Source organism: Cyberlindnera jadinii (assembly GCF_001661405.1).
Source record: "Cyberlindnera jadinii NRRL Y-1542 unplaced genomic scaffold CYBJAscaffold_7, whole genome shotgun sequence".
Classification (NCBI taxonomy): Eukaryota; Fungi; Ascomycota; class Saccharomycetes; order Phaffomycetales; family Wickerhamomycetaceae; genus Williopsis; species Williopsis jadinii.
In genome coordinates, this window is record NW_017963658.1 from 514,086 (window position 1) to 534,352 (window position 20,267).

Here is a 20,267-nt window from a genome sequence, read left to right on the forward strand (position 1 = left end):
GCCTCTCCATCGCGCTATGGATCAATATCACTCACTGGAGCCGAAATGGCGTTATTCAACTCCAATACATGTTGAATCAATTCATGGTCCAAATCAATCTTTGCCATGACTTTGGCCATGATTTCCTTGTGATAACAAATCAAGGATTGCCAATCCTCCATGGTTATCAGTTGTTTACGCTCGAACTTTTCAAGTTCGCAGCTGAATATTTCTTCAAGCGGGTGTTTGGAGAGCTGTTGTAAGAGCGAATCTGTCTCTGAAATCAACGCTTTTAATGACTTCCTTGGTGCTGTTTTAACTGCACTCGATCTCATTAGCATAGGTCTGACTAACTTTGGTGATACATAATTGGTGCCGGTCCTAGGTCCCGCAATCCTTGAATTTGTCGCTGAAATGACATATGTATCGTCCACATTTGAGGGATAACGACTCGGACGGGTCGCTATCTTGGAAACGTTCTTTCCTGGTGACTTTTGGCCTTGTAACCTTAAGGACATCGGCATCTGACACCTAGTCTGTTCTCGTGATCCGCGCTTCTTCGGCGTTGAGAGCTTTATAGACGATGCTGTTGGCTGAGCATATCCAGGAAGATCATACTCCGGTTGTGAAGACAACATCGAACACAGTGTGCTTTGGTGATAGATATATCTAATCCTTTGGAATCACTCTGTTAATGGAATGCTTGCTATGGAACCCCTAATGACAATGACATATTGGTGGACTCCAGGTTTTGTGTCAGCTCCAAAATCACAGTTATACACCAAGATAGGACGAAGAAAATACACCCGTACATTATTGGCAGTAGCTAACATCTGTGGGCTGTGACTGAATGCGCAAATGACCAGAGGAGTCACACATTCAAAACGTTGTGTACTTTATCTTGCATGGTTAGATGGTCATTTTTATGTAATTGATAAAATCCATGTGCACTCGCCTCAGCCGACCAGTGGTGGAACACAGGCTGGAACCCACGGGCGAACAAAGCAAAAAAAAGGAAAAACGCATGTTGCAATAGATCTCCAATAGTTTAGTCCACCCCCTGAAGCATAATACACCAATTCTTCCAATAGTGAGCTATTACACATACTCTGGTATAATCATACTGTATTATTATTCCCAATGATGCTCTGTCTATCAATATTGATAAATAATCCCCTTAATGAAGCCCATTTTTTGAACACTGGCAGCGGGGCGTAAACAATAGCGCACACTAAACTTTTCGTTTGTTTGTAAGATTATGCAGGTGTGTGGCGCAGGGGGGTGGAAGATCACTGGGCATTCCATCGGAGGACGTTGAATGTTAGAAGCGAAGATCGTAAAGCATCCATTTGATTCTAGGCAGTCATTTTCTGTCAACGTAGAGATATTAGAATTTCCATGCGTATGGTGGTGCACTGTGTAGTCAAAGCTGTATTGGTCAGATTTTGTAAAAGCAGCCACAGGGAACCAATACTAGAATGACCCCTTCTTTTTTAGTGCTGCTTGTTGATAACGATATCTACAGTCAGCTATAAATACAGATCCTCGCTCCCAGAATTTATTTAGTCATGAACTCATAACTTCAGTCACTCAGAAGTAAGAATATTTCAGATAATCTATCACTCTTGTGTCTGATTGTACCAGATGTCCTCCAGCAACTCAGAGAGGATCAGAACTGCTCTCCGTGCAATTAAAGATAGCAATGTGGATGCAGTTGACTATAGCGTCCGCACTATGGAGAATGGACAGGTTGTTTCTACAACGCAGAGGATTGTCAATGGTACAGCTCCCATGATCACGAATTCAATGAAGCCTACTGATCGTGAGTTGTTCCTAGAAAATGGACTACCAAATATCCCTTTCTTGAAAGAATTTCTCAAACAAGAAGGCAGATTGCACAATCAACAGGTAATAAAGATCTTTAGCATGGCAACAAAAGTCTTGAGAAAAGAGCCAAATCTGTTGTGTATCTCTGCACCTGTAACTATTTGTGGTGATATCCACGGCCAGTATTACGACCTTCTAACCTTGTTTGAAATGTGCGGTGATCCGATTGACACTTCGTACCTTTTCCTTGGTGATTACGTCGATAGAGGTTTCTTCTCGATGGAATGCCTGCTTTTGTTATATTCCTATAAAGTCACATATCCAGGTACATTTTTCTTATTGAGAGGCAATCATGAGTGTAAGCACTTGACTGAGTATTTTACCTTCAAGAAAGAATGCCTGCACAAGTATGATTACAGGGTTTACGATGCTGCGTGTGAATCGTTTAACGCTTTACCTCTGGCAACGATTTTAAATAGCAAAATCTTCTGCTGTCATGGTGGTATTTCACCTGAGTTGAATACCCCTGAAGACGTCAACAGGTTAAACAGATTCAAAGAGCCACCAACAAGAGGTCTGATGTGTGATCTGCTGTGGTCTGATCCTATTGAAGATTACGACTGTGGAACTGATGACGATCCGGCATTCCTCCTAAACAGAGTTAGAGGCTGCTCCTTTGCATATACCTTCAGAGGAGTATCTCAATTCTTGCGCAGAAATAACCTCTTGTGTGTCATTAGAGCACATGAGGCTCAAAGCTCCGGCTATAGAATGTACAAGAAGTCTGTCGATAGAAGATTTCCAACACTTTTCACCATTTTCTCTGCTCCAAATTATCTTGATACTTATAGAAACAGAGGTGCAGTGTTGAAATATTCTCAAAAGAGTATGAACATTAAAGAGTTCTCGAGCTCTCCACACCCATACTGGCTACCGAATTTCATGGATGTGTTCACATGGTCACTTCCGTTTGTCAGTGAGAAGGTTACCGATGTTTTGCTATCTGTGTTGAACATCTGCACTGAGGAAGAGCTCCTCGAGGAAGAGCTCCTTGAAGAAGCGTCTCTACTGGATGATGAGCTGCTCCACAACTTCTAAACAGATACATCATTGTATGTCACGGAGGATTAAGAACGATCAGTGCTCAACAATACAGAATGGGAAGAATCAACACAGAATTTATAAAGATCTCACAGACTCAATACAGACATCGGGGAATGTATCTAAGCACTCTGACATCTGAGTGAACATTGGCCTTATCAGTTCAAGATCCACACCATTCAGTGGTACAAATGACTGTTATCTCAAACAACTATCTACATTATACCATACAATTAAAAAGCATATAAACAAATCCTAACATCATGGCCTGGTTGACATTTGAATTCTAGTCCCAAGTCCCCTGTGCCACAAACATTCTTGATCCCTAGGCCATCCGTGCCACGCGGTCTCCAAAACAGGCGCAGTAAACCAAAAGTTAGATGCCCGCGTTCTTTCGACTCAGCCTATTTTTAATTTTTGTGTGTGCTTTTTTTTGTTTTCTGGTCTAGAGCAAAAAAAACCTAATCATCGTACTTCAAGGCAGGTCTCCCTTACACAAATTCACCACCAATTCGCCGTGAACTTTTGAGCTCTAGGCCCATATCAACAGTAAACAAACATGACATTGGAATCCAACTCAGAGAAGATTGGTGCCGCTCTTCGGGCAATCGCCACTAAGAATGTCGATGGAACGGTGGTAGATTATGGTATACGGACTTTAGAAGATGGACGGTCCGTATCGACAAAGGAGAGGATTAACGACAAGGTGACGCCTGTGACCAACGTCAAGCCTACAAACAGTGAGCTGTTCCTCGCCAATGGCCTACCAGACATTCCCTTTTTGAAAGAGCATTTCAGAAGGGAGGGACGGCTACACGATTACCAAGTGATAAAAATTCTCAATATGGCTGCGGATGTGCTAAAGAAGGAACCAAACTTGTTGCGCGTTCCTGCCCCAGTCACTGTCTGTGGTGATATACACGGACAGTACTATGACCTTCTGAAACTGTTAAAAGTTGGTGGAGATCCGGAGGATACCTCGTACCTATTCCTTGGTGATTACGTCGATAGAGGGTCCTTCTCAATAGAATGCTTATTGTTGCTATACGCCTATAAGGTGACATATCCCGGTACATTCTTCCTTCTGAGAGGGAACCACGAGTGCAAGCACCTGACTGAGTACTTCACCTTCAAGATGGAATGTCTCCATAAGTACAACAAGAATGTTTATAAGGCTGCGTGTGAATCATTCAACGCTTTACCTTTAGCAGCGGTTATGAACAACGAATTCTTCTGTTGCCATGGTGGTATATCTCCAGAGTTGAAGACCCCTGAGGATGTCAACAAGTTCAACAGATTCAGAGAGCCACCAACAAGAGGTTTAATGTGTGATATACTGTGGTCTGATCCCATTGAGGATTACGATGATGGTGATCATGACACAGCGTTCATCCCAAATACTGTTAGAGGTTGTTCTTATGCATTCACTTTCAAAGCAGTGTCACAGTTCCTGCAAAGAAATAACCTACTGTGTGTCATCAGAGCCCATGAAGCTCAGGATGCTGGATACAGAACGTACAAGAAGTCTCTTGATAAAGAGTTCCCAACTGTATTGACTATGTTTTCTGCTCCAAATTATCTCGACACTTATAAGAACAAAGGTGCCGTGCTAAAATATGCCAATAATAGTATGAATATTAGACAATTTGTCTATTCTCCTCATCCATATTGGTTACCAAACTTCATGGACGTGTTTTCCTGGTCTCTTCCATTCGTCGGCGAAAAAGTGACGGATATCTTAGTTTCTGTCTTGAACATATGTACCGAAGAAGAGTTGGACGAGGATACCCCTGTGGATCATAAAGTTGTCATGAAAGTTCAAAATGAGGCAAGCAAACATGAACAATCTGTTACTGAACAATCTGTGAGTGATGCTTCTGACGATAACACTGATGATGAACGAGCAGTTTTGAGAACTGCACTCAGAAATAAAATTCTGGCCATTGGCCGTGTTTCCAGAATGTTTTCAGTGCTGAGAGAAGAAGCTGAAAATGTTCAAAGGTTAAAGACAATGACAGGAAATGGGATCTTACCTAGAGGTGCATTGCTAGGTGGTTCGGAAGCGATTAAACATAGTATATCCACTTTCCAACAGGCTAGAAAGGCAGACTTGGTCAACGAAGCAATGCCCCCAGAGAGAGAACCACCGGAAGTATTTGAGGAAGAGAGGGAGAGACAAATAATTGAACAAGTTGATGAAGAAGTTAGTAAGGATCCGACAATTCAGAATTTGGCAAGAAGATACTCAAGATCTGGTGTTCCTTGCCATCATGATCGACATTAATGAATTCTACAAGAAACTCCATTGTGTAACGTTATCAACGATTTTTGTTTTCTAATTGTGACTGTAAAGGTTTGACTCATGCTGCTCTTGAGCTCTGCGATGACATTAAAACAATTCTCTTCTTCTTCTTCCCCTTCTGAGGCTTCATCGTACTCACTGACTTTAAAATCTCCTCTGTATGGAACGGATCATCAAGCTCATCTGCAATTGCACTTGCATCTTGATTCTTCAAGATCCTTGTTCCCCATACCGTAGTGGTATAGTCCTTACCATGATCACTATCTGATATGAGATCATCATTTTCAGTTTCACGTGGTGTTTCAATAGCAAAACTTGTCGTTGACTGGAGGAAGTCTGAAGATCCCCAATCGCTTCTCTCTTGTAGGTAAAATTGTTTGGCTCTTTCTTCTTGTTCCGTTTCGTATCGTTTCTTATCAGTGTCTTCCCTCTTGAGCCTTTGTACAAGCTTTCTCTTTCTTCCTTGTAGTTCTTTGGCAAACTGTCGATACACATCTGGATCTATCGAGTGCTTCCAATCGATCTCTAGTAGGGCAAACTCAGTGCCTAAAGGTAAATGAGATAAGAATTTCATTCTCTTCAAAATTGATGGACTCACCGTATGTCCATAAATGACATTTTCCACGATAACTTCCAGCGTTGGTGGGAATTGGGAATATGTGCCAAAGGCTGCAACCAACACTTTCACATCAAGTGGGGCAAGAAAGTACTTTGTTTTGTTGTTGAATGCAGTCTGATAGAAAAAGAAGGTATTCGATTCGTTCAGTTCATTGTTTTGGATCGATAGTTCATCCATAGATCTAGATATCTGAGATGGTTCATCATAGTTATTATCAAAACTCGTCTTCAAAAGTTCCAATTTAAAATCAATATCCGCAATAGCCATATCGACATAAGTATCATTATCGTTATTGTACAGTAGTTTATCTTCTTCTTGTTGGATCTTAATAGAAACCCTTTCAGTCTCCAATGCATCTGCAGCAAATTTCAAACCACCTTTCATGATTCTGGCGTAGGGATAAATATCAGCATCACAGTACCAGGGCACATTTCCCAATCTATCCCTGTTGACATCAATTTCATATGGAACAGGTAATATCCGGTGTATTGGTCTTGCCATGAGCTTCAGTTCACAACTATGGTTTATCTGTGGGATATCAACATTAAGCGTTGGGTCTATCAACACCAACTTGGTCTCATCTGGTCTTACGGGCAATGAACAAAGAGGACAGTCCTTCAGCTTCCTTGGGCGACAACCCTTCTTGACAATTTGTTCAGAGGCCAGGAATCTCAAGAGACATGTGGCACAGAAGATGTGACCACACGAAATCATTCTTGGAGCAACAATATCCTCGCTTAGACATATTGGGCATTGGTATCCCCTTGGAACTATAACCCTGAGAATAGAACTCTCATCCAGTATGCAATTTGGATCAACAATCTGACTTCTGTAATCACCTCTGGCATCCACAATGAACTTATAATTGGCGTTGATAAACTCTTGGCCACTGAGATGTATCCTCTCATCGCCATTGTTGCTAAATTTCCTTCTCCTTCTCTGCGGTTTCGATAGCGTTTCCAGGTCCCTCTCTGGTAGGGAGAAGTCTAACAGATGGCTGATGGAGATCTGTGCACGTTTACCACGCACTTTCACATTACCAGAGAGTACTTGTTCTTCGAGGTTTAGATCAAATTCGTCGTTGTAGTCACTTTGGCGCCCTCTTGGTTGTTGCTGAGGGTATCTGGGCTTTTGAGTGCGACGAGATGGGTTTTGCTTCGAAGGAACCATCTCCTTGTTGCTCTTATTACAGGTGCTCTTTGAAGGCGTGAAAGAAGGAGCAGCGGTATCCATTTTGGATTTATAGGAAGCCATGATAGTCCTTTACAGCAGTTCTGTTCCCAATAGTTGTTAACACCGGTGCTATACGATCAATCCCTTTTTAAGCAAAATGAATCCTTGTCCACCAGTCCCTTTGTTGAGCAATGCTAAACCAACTGAAGAAAGCAACGGTGCAACCAGTAGAGATGCAAAGAGTTCACCTCCCTGAAATGTATGTTCCAGCCCCTTTTAAACACGGTTAAAGAGCTGGTGAGTTGTTGTTTCTTTGGATGTGTCATACAACACGGGCGAATTCGCGATGAGCTTCTACGGTTATGAGCCCATATCGTCTGTGATTGGTCCGAAGTATATACCACGGGCTGCGCACTATTGAAAACATAATACTGTGTTTACACGTTAGGCATCGGATTCCCCCTTCTTAACACTGGTGTCCATTTCACTGAACCAGCGACACAGCTCTGCTAATGAGTATGGCAATAGTCTCAAAATGGGGATGAAATAGGTGTACACCGGCCCATGAACAGTACCTCTTTCACCTTGGTTACACTTTTGAACTATTGTTGTTGCTAAAGCCCGTGCATCGAGAACAGGTGCAAGCCATTGCCTTGGTGGTGTCACGTTCTGAAACATTGCGGTATTCAACTGTCCCGGTGCAACGAGTAGAAACCTCTTTGATACGTCGGACGAGTACTCATGTGATATGGAATCGTGCAACGATATCAATGCTGCCTTTGTACAGGAATACATACTGAGATTGGCGGGCGAAACAAACCCCAGTACAGAGGCAACATTTATGGTGTATATTCTCCTTGAAGTCTTGAGACACTCTCTCATGAGAAGAAGAGGTGCGAGCGTATTCACACTCACAATATTCTCAGCCTGTGAAGACGTCAACTCTTGGAGGGACCCACCATCACGCACTGCAGCGTTATTCACCAACACGGTTGGATACCCATGAGTTGCGATGACTTTCTTGATCAGTGATAGCAAGCTCTCACTGTTTGATAAGTCACATCGTTCATACACAATATGACCCTCAAGTGTGTTTGGAACCTCCGCAGCTTTATCAATGACAATCACCTTGACACCTCTCTGAGCCAATTGAAGCGACAGTTCTAACCCTAATCCATTGGCTCCACCTGTGATTAATGCAACATCATCCTTGCCTAGAGGTTCCCATACGCCATGTCTCTTGTAGATTCCGTTCAAATTCCATAGTATCCTGAATAGAAGGACAGAAACAACACATACACATGCAACAATCGCAGGTGTTAAGTACCTGTTTAATTATGTCCCTATGTTAGTCGAAGTGGACAGTAACAACAGCGAAGGACAGACAGCAAGTACATACAAGACCACTAATAACAGTACAACAATGACAGATGGCTGTGTAATGAGCGTAGCAACATCGTCAATACTGATCATTTTCCACTACTTCTAGCTTCCTTAATACCACAGGTTGTTCACTTGATGAGGGTGTGTTTCGGTGTTTCGAGTTCTCGTGGCCCGAAGCGATGAGCTCAAGATGCATCAAAACAACTCAAAAAAAAAATTCTCGAGTTCATACGAGAGCAAGACATAATTAACTATTAAGCTGTATTAATCTTTACAAATGGTATCCAGTGATATTCAAATTGACGTTTCAGACTTTGTTGAAGCACCAGAAGGACAGACTTTGGGATTCTCGGATGAGAAACAACAGGCAAACTTTGAGCTGGGAGTTTCAATGGTGATACACTCATGGGAGATTCTCAACATTGCCGTTGTTAACGGATGGGGTGGGCCAAAATCAAGCGATAAGAGAGACTGGATCAGTGATATCGTTGTTGATCTCTTCAAAGGTCCAGTTGTTGATATCGAACTCATCGAGGAGACAATATTGAATGCCATGCTTGACGAATTCGACGTTAATGTTGAAGATGAGTCTTCTTTACCTATAGCTGCAAAGGTCATCGGCATATATAGACAAGTAGCATCTGGTGATTACTCCACTGTACGCTCTATGTATGAGCAGTGGAAGCAGAAAGGTACGCAGAAGGAACAGTACCAAGTACAAATCCAAGAAGACCCTGAGAACCCAGGTGTAAGTGATAACGATGACGACGACGATGACGAGGAAGACGACGAAGTGGAACTCGTGGCAGAACAAATGGATATCGACGCTCCTCAGGAACCACAGGGGCCTATAGTGGATGACGATGGTTTTGAACTAGTGCAGAAGAAAGGTAGAAGAAGACACTAAGTAGACTACGTGATACTGAATGAACTATCTTCCCTCCAACCAGAGGTTCCAATCATTTATTCTTTTCGTTTAACTCCAATTGATCTTTAATCCAAGCGGCCAGCTCACCCTCGTGTAGATTACCATACTTGTCAAATACAGAAGTGAATGGCAAAACCACCTCTTGTGTTGATCCAGCATCACGACCTTCGCTCTTCACAGTGATGGTTAGTTTGTATTCAGGTGTATATTTATCCACTTCTCCACCAATGGTGACGACGTTCTTCCCCTTCTTACCCGTGTATATGGTGTTCTTGATAACAAACTTTTGATATAACCAGGAAAGCGAAGTTAGGATGAAATAGGCAAGAAGCAGTAGCTTCAAATATGGCAACCCTTCTTCAAATTTCAACTTCTTCTCCAATAGGAACGCACCACCAGCTGCTAGCACACTAAGATACCCCAACGCGAGCTTCGTATCAACCAGGATAAACGACTCTTGGTACCCCAATGTTGACAACACCAAGGGTAGGCGTTCATCGACAGCATTACGCATGTCCTGGGTCGAACTGGTTGAATTGTTAGTTCGCTGTAACACCGAAAGTCTTTCCAGTTCGTACGTACTGTATGTTTGCGGTCTTGAAGTTCATCCTATTGGCCCTTCACTGTTGAATTGGTCTCTTATTTTTGTTTCTGCTATGGAATGCCTGTGCTGTTCAAATTGGTGTTGGCTTTTGGTGTTTTGATGTTTGAAGCATTTTTGCGCAACTTCCCCTTTCGGATGTGAGAAACTGCAACTGTCTGTATTTTTCGTGAATTGACGAAAAACAGGCGTGAATTACTTCTTTGGGCGAGACCTGGAATTAATTTCCGCAATTCTTAGCACTTGCAAACGACCAAAGGACAATTGACCCATTTGGATCCGTGAGCTTAACCTCCAAGCGTGTATACAAACCACTGAGAACATCTCCAGGAGGACACCGTCTTCAAATAAATGTCTGTGCCCTATTGATTCTTTTTTTAATGTAAACACCAGTAACCACCGCAACCGATCGGGTTAACACTGCTATGCACGGGCTTTGGGAATTATACCAAAATGGAAACGAATAATCTTCAGATCTTCCCCTTCTTCAAACAGAAGGAAACCGTCGGTGTTGATCAGAAGCTGTTTGTCGATAGAAAATGGCCGGTACTGTTAAGCTCAATCACCACCAGCCTCACAAGATCGAACAGCTATGGTCTGAGCTGCTTATTGCAGGCGCCATTGGTGCTGCTAAGGGAGCCATGTTGGGTATCACCAGTGCACTTCTGTTGAGAATCATCTCACCAACGTATCGTACAGCTAGATCGCAGGTTAAGGTGTTCTACCACGTGAGTTGGATCGCTGGTGGTGCAGTCTGGTGGGCTGAGCAACAACTTCTTGATTTCGAAAATAGAACGATGCTTGAAGATGAGGCTAGACGGGCCAAGCTGTTAGACGAGGCAGCTGAAAGAGGCATATACCTTGAAGACAATGGTCCACATTGATGAGTACGCACTTCCTTTTTTAACGAACCACTTGATCATTCATGACAATGTATAAAACTTTACATATACTACAGACACATATATTCCAACAACTTTCTGTAATTGGTGGTAGTTCTATCTCAACCGTTGGGCACGTCCTTGGAACGTATCATCCACCTGCAAACCAGTTGTTTGGGCCCATTCATTCTGCTGAACAGCTTTGGCAAGCTCAACGACCCTGGTTGAATCATCAACGTACGCCGGACTTCCACGTCTCATTAGAGATTCGTCTTGTTCCATATGTTCTCCTATGTTCTGCTTAACACCTGCAAATCGAACATCAACAGTGAAAAAATGTTTCGATGATGTCCACAGAGAAAGCTGAACGTAATTGGAATCCATGACAATAATCTCTGCACCTTTTAGCACCAAGTCCGATGATAGGGTTATTGGGAAACTGAGAGGCTCAATCTGTGATTTCCATATACTTATGCTATCCTCAGATACAACAATAGCTAAGGGCTCAACACTATTAGGCGTGAAAACTTCCACGATCTTTGTATTTGTTACCATGATACCAAGTGGATGCCTTGTTTCTGAGGACCTTGACCAGAGAAACAAGGTAGTTGGAATGGTCTCCGTGATGGTCCATATGTACTGTCCCCCGATGCATCTTAGTAGTTTAATTCCCTTTCTCTCCATGGGTAGATCTGGTAAATAGGGTATACTGAAAGGTGAGGGCCTTGATGCATATTTGCATCCATCACTAGACTGTCTAAAAACAGTAGTGTTTTCGACAATAGGTTGATAAACCAGCGTTTCGACCTCATCAAATCCATAAGGTACAGATAATATGTGAACTTGTTCCAGATGATCACCAAAACACACTGTTTCGTCATCGATAAAGACAACACATGTCGCTCCAAATGGATCAGCATCGGACACATATGATAAAAGTGGTTTTCCAGTGGATAGGAAGTCACCAGCTGTTAGAAATAACTGGAATTTGACCCCAGATAGCGAGTTCCCCATGCTTAAAATCCACTTAGAAGAAGGCGAGAGCAGAACATTGTCTAACATTACTCCAGTCGGTAGTTCCGATACAATAATTCTGCGACTATACGATCCTTCGTTGAAGAACTGCTGTAAATGAGGTTTCCCATGGATACTCGATGCAATAAACCACACATGACTCCCATCATCTCTGTTTACAATGCCTGACAGCGGTTTTTCTACCTCAACGTGGAATTTCCCACCCTTCTGATCAAGAGATAGCACTTTCATCAGCAATGAACATTTCGAGTATATTGCAATTTGTTTACAACCTGTGTATGCAGTTTCCTCAGGAATACTGCCAGGTGGTAACCACTCAAACCTATCAATACCAAATACATCATCTTCTTCAACAGAAACGCTCACAGACTCATCCTCAACGTCAAAGATCAGCACTTTGTTTTGATTGGATACTAAAACACCCACTTTTGTACTCTTTCCATGATACTTATGCTCCCATGTAACCTGTACGACCTTGATAAACTCCTCTGATAGGTCAATCGTCCTTATACGCTCAAGCGATTTTGTTGATCGTATAACAAGCTTGGAGCCATGTATGAACACGACGTAGTTCGAGCACGGCGACACAACAGGTCGACACTGTGAGTACGAGAATAGAGAAGATCTATCTTCAATGGGCATGTTCTCCTTCCTACCGCTTACCCAGTATGAGTAATAGTGGAGGAGTAAAGAAAAGTATCGAAATGTAAACAAACAAAGTATAAACGGTGTTGGTGTCCGGGTTTATACACACGTTGCATTTTCTATGTCTTTCTCATCACACTTTGCCTGGTTTGCACCTGTTCCAATTTTCCTTTGCAATGCTCCAAGTTGATCTTCAGAAGATTTTGTTGATCTGCTTCATTGTCTTGTCCTTGGTCCTGGCATGGATATAACATGATATATCAATTCAACAAATACAATTGCACTGTGGAATCCATGTGCTAACCCGGTATAAGTAAATGCTCCGTTCATGAGAGTGATGTTTTATGTCATGATTAACGACCATAAAAGGGGCATATTTGATCAGAATGGTCTCCCAAGGGGCCGTGTTCTCAACTCTGACGACCCGGATGGAGTCACACTAGTCAAAACAGCATATGAACCGATGAATAACATGTAAATAGTGATACCAGTGAGATAAGCACCTTCTGCGACAGTCAAGTTGATTTGAGGGCCAATTCGATAACCAGTCCCAACAAATAGAAGGTCAGTGATACACTCAACAAGATTAATTTCTCAAGATCTTCTTCAAATTCCTCCATGTACAAAATTGCGGGAATGACACCGATCATGAGGGCCCCTCCATCAGATCAGAAATGTAGTACAAGATGCCATTGACACCACACATCTGGCCAAACAGAATCATCACCATTGCACAGGCCAATACACCATAGTTTCTTGGAGCGTTGAAGAGCTCGATTGCTGCTTGGAAATGTGACTTTGTTGGACGATAATTATTTTCTAGTGAATCAGCATTTACAACTTCTATGAATTCCAGTTGGGAATCGACGTCATTGATATGACGAAGATGGGTCCATACTGTATATGCTTCCCCAAATATATCATTGAGTACTAAGTACATTGGCGATTCTGGCATGAAGAATAATCAGCAAAAGAGTATCGGAGGAAACACGAGGCATGACCCAATCATGAATCTCCAACCACCATGGACTTTATAGAATATGACTGAAACAACATAACCTAGAACTTCTCCAAGGGAAATACTCAACTAGTCCATCGCTATGAGGTTACCAATCCCCTTGTTGGAAAACATTCAGAGATGTAAATACCAGCGCATTCACTCTCAGTACGAACATCAACACCAAGTCTGAATCTACCAACATATATCATTTTGATGACTAAAAGATCCAGCAAATATGTCAGAGCCAATGATATACCAGACACACAAAGGAATTAACGAACTAGGGTCCACCAAGGCAATCAATATGAGTCTTCTTCCCATAGAAATTTGTGATTATTGCAAAGGCTAGAGATGGAATTGCAAGCAATCTGGATAAGCAGTCCCAGAAATTGTTGCTAATCAATGGGAATGTGTCCAGCTTCACACACACGAGTCTGTGGAATAGGTACACATGGATGACATCGTATCCTCATTTCAATGATTATAAACATGGCAGCACTATTCAGAAAGGTTTGACTGTCAAATATGCTCACCATACAGCACTAAAACATGTTTGAGAGCACCCAGATTTTGACCTTAGAAGTCTATTGAGTCTCATTACAGTATCAAATAACAAGGACAGACATACATGCTACTTGGCAGCATTGTTTTATCATCTAAAGATTTCAGGCAATGATACATTGATGTTGATGTAAGATGTCCGCCAGCACTACACTTCAATAGTCTGGAATTCTCAACTTCAATGCTTCCCGAATGAATTACAATAAGACACTCAAAAGACCAACACTAAAATTAGATACATGTACACAGTAATGTACCATGAAACCCCCATGATGGGCTAATATACCACCAGAAGGCTCATATTATTGTGAACCACAACCGTTCAATGACTCCGGATGAAATCGTCACTGATATCAGTCACATGACTGTAGTGGATATACGAAGCCATAATAGCATCAATACAATGTATCTATAACTAATCTATATGAAACTGTAGATGTAAACTTCTAGTTTGATTTCTTTGTTCTCTTCTTGTTCTTCTTCCTCCATTCGCCCAGAGCCCGTTCATAAATGATCTTATTTAAACCAACCTTTTCATTCGATATGTGAGCAAACAGGCATCCTATCGACTCAACGTCCTTATTTCTCACCTCATCGTCAAACAGAATAACGTCTTCAAACTTGATATCCTCTTCAAACTGTTCCAATGCCCTGGCGATATGCTTCTTCTTCGAATGTGTACCCCATTCCATATGATCCAGGTGGTTTATCGCTGGCTCGCCGTTGAGGTGGAGCAGCTTGAGCAGCTTCTTCGCCACAGCAGGGGCACACGTTCTACTCGCACTCACTATCAGAACTCCATTGGCCTGTAGGTCTTGGAAGATATCACCAACGTCCTTGTAGAAGGAGAGCTCATACCCATACTTATCGACAACTACATCTGTAGACTTGGACCTCAACGGGGGTGATATGTGGGTGTCGCACCAGCACGGCCATAGAGTGTAGTCAAGATCAAACACCACAACCTTGGGGTATTCCATTGCTTTGAGTGTGTATGATAGCTATTGATGAAGTTGGCTATCGCTACGGTTACTCATCAAACCTTTGCGTCTCCGGGCAACGGCCGTTTCGTTACGGGCAGTATGGTTTCCGGCCCTAAGAAAATTTCCGTTCCTGGGAAAAACAATCGATAAGCCCACAATACTTTTTTAAACGGTAAACCCTTATTGATTAGTTTTCATACTGTGATTGCTCTGTTTTGGTTGTATTGAAGGCATAAGAGGAAGAAGAAGAATGAATAGCAACACGCCTCTCAGTGTGCCCTTGTCTGAAGACTTTTCGAGGTTTGCAGAGAGCACCACTGATTCACCGACGAGTTCTCTCGATCATCAGTTTGACTCAAACTCTCCCTTTGGTATGACCAAGTTTGACGAGACAAATTTTGGGTATACATTCAACTCGTCGCTCCAGAATGGCATCACAACGAACCCGCCAGGGTCCCGCTCGAAAAGACAGAAGAAAACTACAAGGACCAGGCCTTGTACGTGTTGTCGTAGGAGAAAGACCAAATGTGTTGTACCACCGAACTCCAAGATATGTCTGGAGTGTGCAAAGAGAAACATCGATTGTACCTTTGACACACCAGGCGATGAATTATCCAGTATAAAGAGCTTGAGAATATGTGATAATTGTAACCACAGAAGAACTACATGTGTTGTGCCCAAGGGTTGTTCCATGTGCACGGAGTGCACTCTAAGGGACCTTCCCTGCAAGTTTAGCGAGATGGTGAATTCCAACGCAAAGATAAGAACGAATATTCCAATAACAGATTATGATGAATACCAAGGCCACACGATGTTGAAAAAGACCTTATCCTTACAAGGTCCGAAATCTGCCAAACTGATTGGTGAGTCGTCTCTTATCGACAAGCGATTGATCAATTTCAATACTGAGACGATGCCCTCACCGCCTGAAGGTCATTCTCCAACGTTTGTACTGAAGAAGGAGCAGATACAGTACTCAATGGCCTCCAAATTGAGGAAGATTAATGACGAAACCATCTTTCGGATCGTCAATGACAATGAAGAATACATCAAGCTGTCGTACGCTCAAGTTGATGAAGTTGAAAAGATTGTCTATCCACATGGATTGGCATTGCTCAATTTGTTCTTTGACAGGGTCCATCCCTTGTTACCTGTATGCTCGAGGTCCGTGTTTCTTGAAAAATACTCTAGAACTCAGAGGGAGTTTGAACCAATGAACTTGGCAATGGTATACCTCCACGCTATCAACTATTGGAACCTGAACCCTGATTTAAGCAATTTGGAACTTCCAAACTATGAAAAGTTGGAGAGATTGGTGTTGATCCTATACTCTGACCAACAAAATCTTATGCATTCTGCTCCTAAACTTTCCACGTGCCAGGCGTTGATCTTGATGATGCATTACAACTTCAAAGGCTTGAACTCCAATAGCACTCCACTGTTTGAGAAGGATGATAACTGGAAAAAAGTCAACCAGATAGTGACTATAGCCGAGGAATTGGGCTTGAATCACAGTAGTGACGAATGGTATACCATTCCTAAGTGGGAAAGGCGTATCAGGAAGATCTGTTCTTGGGCTCTAATCATGCTGGATAAGACATTTGCACTGTTAGAATCGAGGCCAACACGGATCTCTGCTGATAACTGGGTTCTAAACGAGTTGGAATTTGACGATTTCCTCGTGGAACAAGATGAGGAGGTTTTTATCGAAAAGACTGATGGTGAGAACTTTGTTATCAACCGTGGAACGACCTCAATGACTCCTTACAAGGCGGAATTATCACTCTTTGGAAATCTAATCTTCACCAAGATGGTTCACCTGTCGTATCACTATAACGATGCTTTAACGGCGATTTACAATTGGAAATCTATAAAATTTGACGATCTGACAACGGTTTACGAAAAATGTCAGGGTCTCTTGAAATCATTAACGTTATGGTATAACTCGATGCCGTCTCAGGTTAAGGAGGTTCAGATTGTCGGTAGTCAGATCTCATCTGTATCGTTGGTTCTATCGTATTACCTGTTACAGTTTCTAATCCATAGAAGGATAATTGACTCATTCCTGGACAGTGAGCACATCTTAACAGACGACCAACTGCATATGTTCAAGGTTCAGTTCAAACAGACGTGCTCACTACTCGTTGAGTTCAACGAGAACTTTATGAAGAGGTTGACAAACGAACACTTCACAAACTGTTTCTGGTACGCAACCACCACCATGGGATTCACACACCCTGCAATTGTGTATCAACTGATGATAAAACTCACCAAGGAGGAGCATTACATCGACGACCAAGTATCCAGTGAGCAGTTGGAAAGTGTGTACCGCACCTATATCGAGTGTCTAAGGGCGTTCGAGCCAGTCTCTCCAAACGTTTCAAGAGCTCTGGATCACATACAGACCTATTTGATGGACTAGCTCACGACATCTTTCAAATCTCTCCTACATCCCACTATCTTTCAGTGAACAACAAACCGTTGATGCTCCCATTGTATATTCGTAGTAACAATACAGTATATACATCATTGGTTGTTATGACAACGGTTGATGGTACAATTTCCCCCCATAGCACTTTTGCCCGTAGTTTCTGCCATTCTTGGACCACTTTTCCGAGGTTACGCGGTATCGAATTCCGACCATTGTTTTGATTTGATTTCAAGTGGCAAAAGGTTGTAAGCACTCTTGTTAACGCTTTGGTAAACAAAACTGGCAAACGCAGTGGAAAGAGATGGTGAAGATTAGCATCAAGAACTCAGGTAAGACATATCCTTTGGAATTGTCACTGGATGATACTGGGCTGGTGTTTAAGCAGAAGATTCTGGAGGCCACACGAATTCCAATAGAGAGACAAAAGGTGTTGTTGAAGACTGGCCAGTTGAAAGACGATGTGCTGGTGTCGTCGCTGGGGTTGAAAGAAGGACAGGTTGTTATGGTCATTGGTTCTCCTGAGTTGAACTTGCCGGTTGCTGTTAAGACTGTTTTCCTGGAGGATTTGAAGGACTCCGATGTGAACTACTCAAACGACCCTGTTGGGCTACAGAACTTGGGTAATACGTGTTATCTCAATTCCTCCATTCAAGCACTCCACAGCATTCCAACTGTGGCCAAAGCATTGGACACGAATGAGAAAGTTGGAGAGATTGGGTCTGAGGAGCATTTGGTTCTGCAGTTGAAGAGGGTATTCCAACAGCTGGACGAGAAGAAGAAGGACTATGTCGTTCCTCGTGAATTGGTGACCAGTTTAAGAGTTAACTCACCAATGTTCAACGAGCGTGATCAGATGGGCATGTACAAGCAACAGGATGCAGAGGAGGCATTTACGCTGTTGCTTCGTTCTTTGGAAAAAGTTATAGGTGACGATTTCATAGAAAACTTTGTCATCCGTTTCAAGTCCTTGACGAAGAACACCGAGGATGAATCGGACGTTGATGAAAAAGTTGAACAGGATTTGAAGCTACAGTGTCATATCAATGGCAGTACTAACTTCTTGAAGAATGGACTCATCGAATCCTTGAACGACACGGTGGAAAAGCGCAGCGCCAAGCTGGACAAGGAATGTGTGTATGAGGTTAACAAGAAGATTACCAAATTGCCATCTGTGCTGACGGTTCAATTCGTGAGATTCTTTTGGAAGAGATCTACAAATAGAAAATCCAAGATCTTGAGAAAAGTCCAATTCCCATTCCAATTAGACTTGGCTGATGTGTTGGACGATGGGTACCGTGAGGAGAAGATTAAAATTAGAGACGAATTGAGAAACGTTGAGAAGCAACAGTTGACGGAGGAGCGCGAGTTTAAGAAGCAGAAGAAGAACATCCTACCAAAAGACGAGGATGAATTCGATGAAAAGCAATACAAGAAGTTTGTTGAACAGTTTAAGGAGAAATTTCCAAAGGAGTTGCAAAATGGTGAAAATCCATCTTCGTTGTACAACCTGAACGCTGTCATTACACATCAGGGTACCTCCGCAGACTCTGGTCATTACCAAGCGTTTGTTAAGGACAAGTACAACGATAACAGATGGTGGAGATTCAACGATGATAAAGTTAGTATCGTGGATAAGGAAAAGATTGAATCCTTGGCCGGAGGTGGTGAAAGCGATAGTGCATTGATCTTGATTTACAAAGGCTTTGGTCTTGAGTAAATTCGTATCCATAGTTTATTCTTGTTTTGATTCTCTTGTATAATCTACTTGATGGAAGTGCGTTTAATTTATCTGAGCAACCAACTGTTCAAACTTGGCAACCTCATCCCAGCAGTTCAACGGCTGTTTCTTATTGGTTAGAAGGCATTGGGCAACGTCATCTTTGGCTTTTGCAACCTCATCGGTGACTTTAAAGATCTTAGATTGTCTCTTGGATAACGACTCTTGGAACTTTTCCAGTCTCGTAGCGATATCTTTGCTGGAGAGCGATTTATCCTTGTCGGTGTCCTTTGTCAACACTGCAGACTTCAACTCCTTGTCGAACTTCTCCTGCGACTCCTTCGTCAATTGATCGAGCTTCTTCCCAAGCTCCGCCTGGAACGTCTTCTCCGTATATTGTGAGCGTGTGTAATCGGTCTTTCATAGTCGTTAGTAAGCAAAAAGCCTTCATTTCCTTCACAAATGGTGCAACCTCTGTATACTCACCTCTGGTGATTTCTCGAGCTCGTTGATTAACGAAGAGCCCAGTTCAACGTTGGCCTTCGGGGTGAACACTTTGGTTTCAGTTGGTTTGGATGCAGTGGAACCCATCGTTGAATATGTAAAGAAAGTGAAAAGATCGGAGTTGATGAACCTGGCTTGAACTGGTGAGAAATGTTCAAACTGATTTCTATAAACTGTCCAATTCTCGGAAAATCAATCACCACCGACCCCCCCCCTCTAAACAAAAAAAAAAGATTTTCTTCCAGTTTGGCTTTTCGCGGCATTTTGATTTGATGTGAGTTTTACGTAAGCAGTGTGTGTTTTCTTAGTCAGCTGTATATACAGATGGTTAACAGTTTGTAGTGTTGGTTATAGAGAGAAATGTACTTATTGTGCGGTTACAAGGTTCAATTGAGGTGTCTGTGGAGGTAGTTCGCTGTGGCAAGGTTCATAATCACTTCTTGTAGCAAACTGATGGTTGGATTCAGGGAATAAGCGTAGTAATGTCGGCAGTCAGTGCTGTAGGGCGTAATCAACATTGGGTACGCATACTATACAACGATGTTCCTATAACGGCGTACACATTGAGGACCACACAACGGAAGTGGCCACTATGCA

At 42.5% G+C, this 20,267-nt stretch overlaps 13 protein-coding genes across 13 annotated transcripts; 6 read left to right on the forward strand and 7 right to left on the reverse strand.

Moving 5' to 3' along the window:
• Nucleotides 1-14: 14 nt before the first annotated feature.
• CYBJADRAFT_173415 (uncharacterized protein) lies at nucleotides 15-617 on the reverse strand (the record flags this gene model as incomplete). Its single annotated transcript, XM_020216460.1, has 1 exon — nucleotides 15-617. One exon carries the CDS (start codon nucleotides 615-617, stop codon nucleotides 15-17), a length of 603 nt encoding a protein of 200 aa, XP_020070458.1.
• A 1,006-nt stretch (nucleotides 618-1,623) lies between these two features.
• On the forward strand, nucleotides 1,624-2,904 carry CYBJADRAFT_173416 (Metallo-dependent phosphatase; the record flags this gene model as incomplete). The annotated part of the gene is made up of 1 exon (XM_020216461.1): nucleotides 1,624-2,904. The coding sequence occupies one exon, from the start codon at nucleotides 1,624-1,626 to the stop codon at nucleotides 2,902-2,904; it is 1,281 nt and encodes a 426-aa protein (XP_020070459.1).
• A 562-nt stretch (nucleotides 2,905-3,466) lies between these two features.
• Nucleotides 3,467-5,181, forward strand: CYBJADRAFT_177699 (serine/threonine-protein phosphatase 2B catalytic subunit; the record flags this gene model as incomplete). The annotated part of the gene is made up of 2 exons (XM_020216881.1): nucleotides 3,467-5,114; nucleotides 5,135-5,181. 2 exons carry the CDS (start codon nucleotides 3,467-3,469, stop codon nucleotides 5,179-5,181), a joined length of 1,695 nt encoding a protein of 564 aa, XP_020070460.1.
• Nucleotides 5,182-5,555: 374 nt separating this feature from the next.
• On the reverse strand, nucleotides 5,556-6,917 carry MAG2 (RING-type E3 ubiquitin transferase MAG2; the record flags this gene model as incomplete). The annotated part of the gene is made up of 1 exon (XM_020212251.1): nucleotides 5,556-6,917. A coding segment is annotated over one exon (1,362 nt), but the record flags the coding sequence as incomplete, so codon positions are not given.
• Nucleotides 6,918-7,277: 360 nt separating this feature from the next.
• Nucleotides 7,278-8,549, reverse strand: TDA5 (Tda5p). Its single transcript, XM_020217518.1, has 2 exons — nucleotides 8,401-8,549; nucleotides 7,278-8,328 (listed from the first exon to the last, which is right to left on the reverse strand). The coding sequence occupies exons 1-2, from the start codon at nucleotides 8,472-8,474 to the stop codon at nucleotides 7,446-7,448; spliced, it is 957 nt and encodes a 318-aa protein (XP_020070462.1). The 5' UTR covers nucleotides 8,475-8,549; the 3' UTR covers nucleotides 7,278-7,445.
• A 112-nt stretch (nucleotides 8,550-8,661) lies between these two features.
• TSR2 (Tsr2p) lies at nucleotides 8,662-9,291 on the forward strand (the record flags this gene model as incomplete). The annotated part of the gene is made up of 1 exon (XM_020216462.1): nucleotides 8,662-9,291. One exon carries the CDS (start codon nucleotides 8,662-8,664, stop codon nucleotides 9,289-9,291), a length of 630 nt encoding a protein of 209 aa, XP_020070463.1.
• Nucleotides 9,292-9,343: 52 nt separating this feature from the next.
• Nucleotides 9,344-9,920, reverse strand: SPC2 (signal peptidase complex subunit SPC2; the record flags this gene model as incomplete). The annotated part of the gene is made up of 2 exons (XM_020213716.1): nucleotides 9,344-9,839; nucleotides 9,895-9,920. The coding sequence occupies 2 exons, from the start codon at nucleotides 9,918-9,920 to the stop codon at nucleotides 9,344-9,346; spliced, it is 522 nt and encodes a 173-aa protein (XP_020070464.1).
• A 330-nt stretch (nucleotides 9,921-10,250) lies between these two features.
• On the forward strand, nucleotides 10,251-10,860 carry RCF3 (Rcf3p). Its single transcript, XM_020215162.1, has one exon. The coding sequence runs from the start codon at nucleotides 10,453-10,455 to the stop codon at nucleotides 10,795-10,797; it is 345 nt and encodes a 114-aa protein (XP_020070465.1). The 5' UTR covers nucleotides 10,251-10,452; the 3' UTR covers nucleotides 10,798-10,860.
• Nucleotides 10,855-12,566, reverse strand: CYBJADRAFT_181674 (uncharacterized protein; the record flags this gene model as incomplete). The annotated part of the gene is made up of 1 exon (XM_020217012.1): nucleotides 10,855-12,566. A coding segment is annotated over one exon (1,655 nt), but the record flags the coding sequence as incomplete, so codon positions are not given.
• Nucleotides 12,567-14,226: 1,660 nt separating this feature from the next.
• Nucleotides 14,227-15,015, reverse strand: CYBJADRAFT_167981 (Mg-dependent acid phosphatase; the record flags this gene model as incomplete). The annotated part of the gene is made up of 1 exon (XM_020215163.1): nucleotides 14,227-15,015. One exon carries the CDS (start codon nucleotides 15,013-15,015, stop codon nucleotides 14,482-14,484), a length of 534 nt encoding a protein of 177 aa, XP_020070467.1. The 3' UTR covers nucleotides 14,227-14,481.
• A 192-nt stretch (nucleotides 15,016-15,207) lies between these two features.
• On the forward strand, nucleotides 15,208-17,510 carry CYBJADRAFT_167982 (uncharacterized protein). The gene has a single exon (XM_020215164.1). The coding sequence runs from the start codon at nucleotides 15,269-15,271 to the stop codon at nucleotides 17,438-17,440; it is 2,172 nt and encodes a 723-aa protein (XP_020070468.1). The 5' UTR covers nucleotides 15,208-15,268; the 3' UTR covers nucleotides 17,441-17,510.
• Nucleotides 17,511-17,650: 140 nt separating this feature from the next.
• On the forward strand, nucleotides 17,651-19,429 carry UBP6 (ubiquitin-specific protease UBP6). Its single transcript, XM_020213368.1, has one exon. It carries the CDS (start codon nucleotides 17,751-17,753, stop codon nucleotides 19,164-19,166), a length of 1,416 nt encoding a protein of 471 aa, XP_020070469.1. The 5' UTR covers nucleotides 17,651-17,750; the 3' UTR covers nucleotides 19,167-19,429.
• MIC19 (Mic19p) lies at nucleotides 19,230-19,757 on the reverse strand (the record flags this gene model as incomplete). Its single annotated transcript, XM_020216463.1, has 2 exons — nucleotides 19,230-19,583; nucleotides 19,653-19,757. 2 exons carry the CDS (start codon nucleotides 19,755-19,757, stop codon nucleotides 19,230-19,232), a joined length of 459 nt encoding a protein of 152 aa, XP_020070470.1.
• Nucleotides 19,758-20,267: the final 510 nt, after the last annotated feature.

Excerpts from the sequence above, each read along its gene's own strand:
- UBP6 (XM_020213368.1), top strand. The coding sequence starts at position 17,751 with ATGGTGAAGATTAGCATCAAGAACTCAGGTAAGACATATCCTTTGGAA.
- RCF3 (XM_020215162.1), top strand. The coding sequence starts at position 10,453 with ATGGCCGGTACTGTTAAGCTCAATCACCACCAGCCTCACAAGATCGAA.
- CYBJADRAFT_167982 (XM_020215164.1), top strand. The coding sequence starts at position 15,269 with ATGAATAGCAACACGCCTCTCAGTGTGCCCTTGTCTGAAGACTTTTCG.
- TDA5 (XM_020217518.1), bottom strand. The coding sequence starts at position 8,474 with ATGATCAGTATTGACGATGTTGCTACGCTCATTACACAGCCATCTGTC. Across the intron at positions 8,329-8,400 it reads GTACTGTTATTAGTGGTCTT|GTACTTAACACCTGCGATTG; the intron begins GTATGTACTTGC and ends ATAATTAAACAG.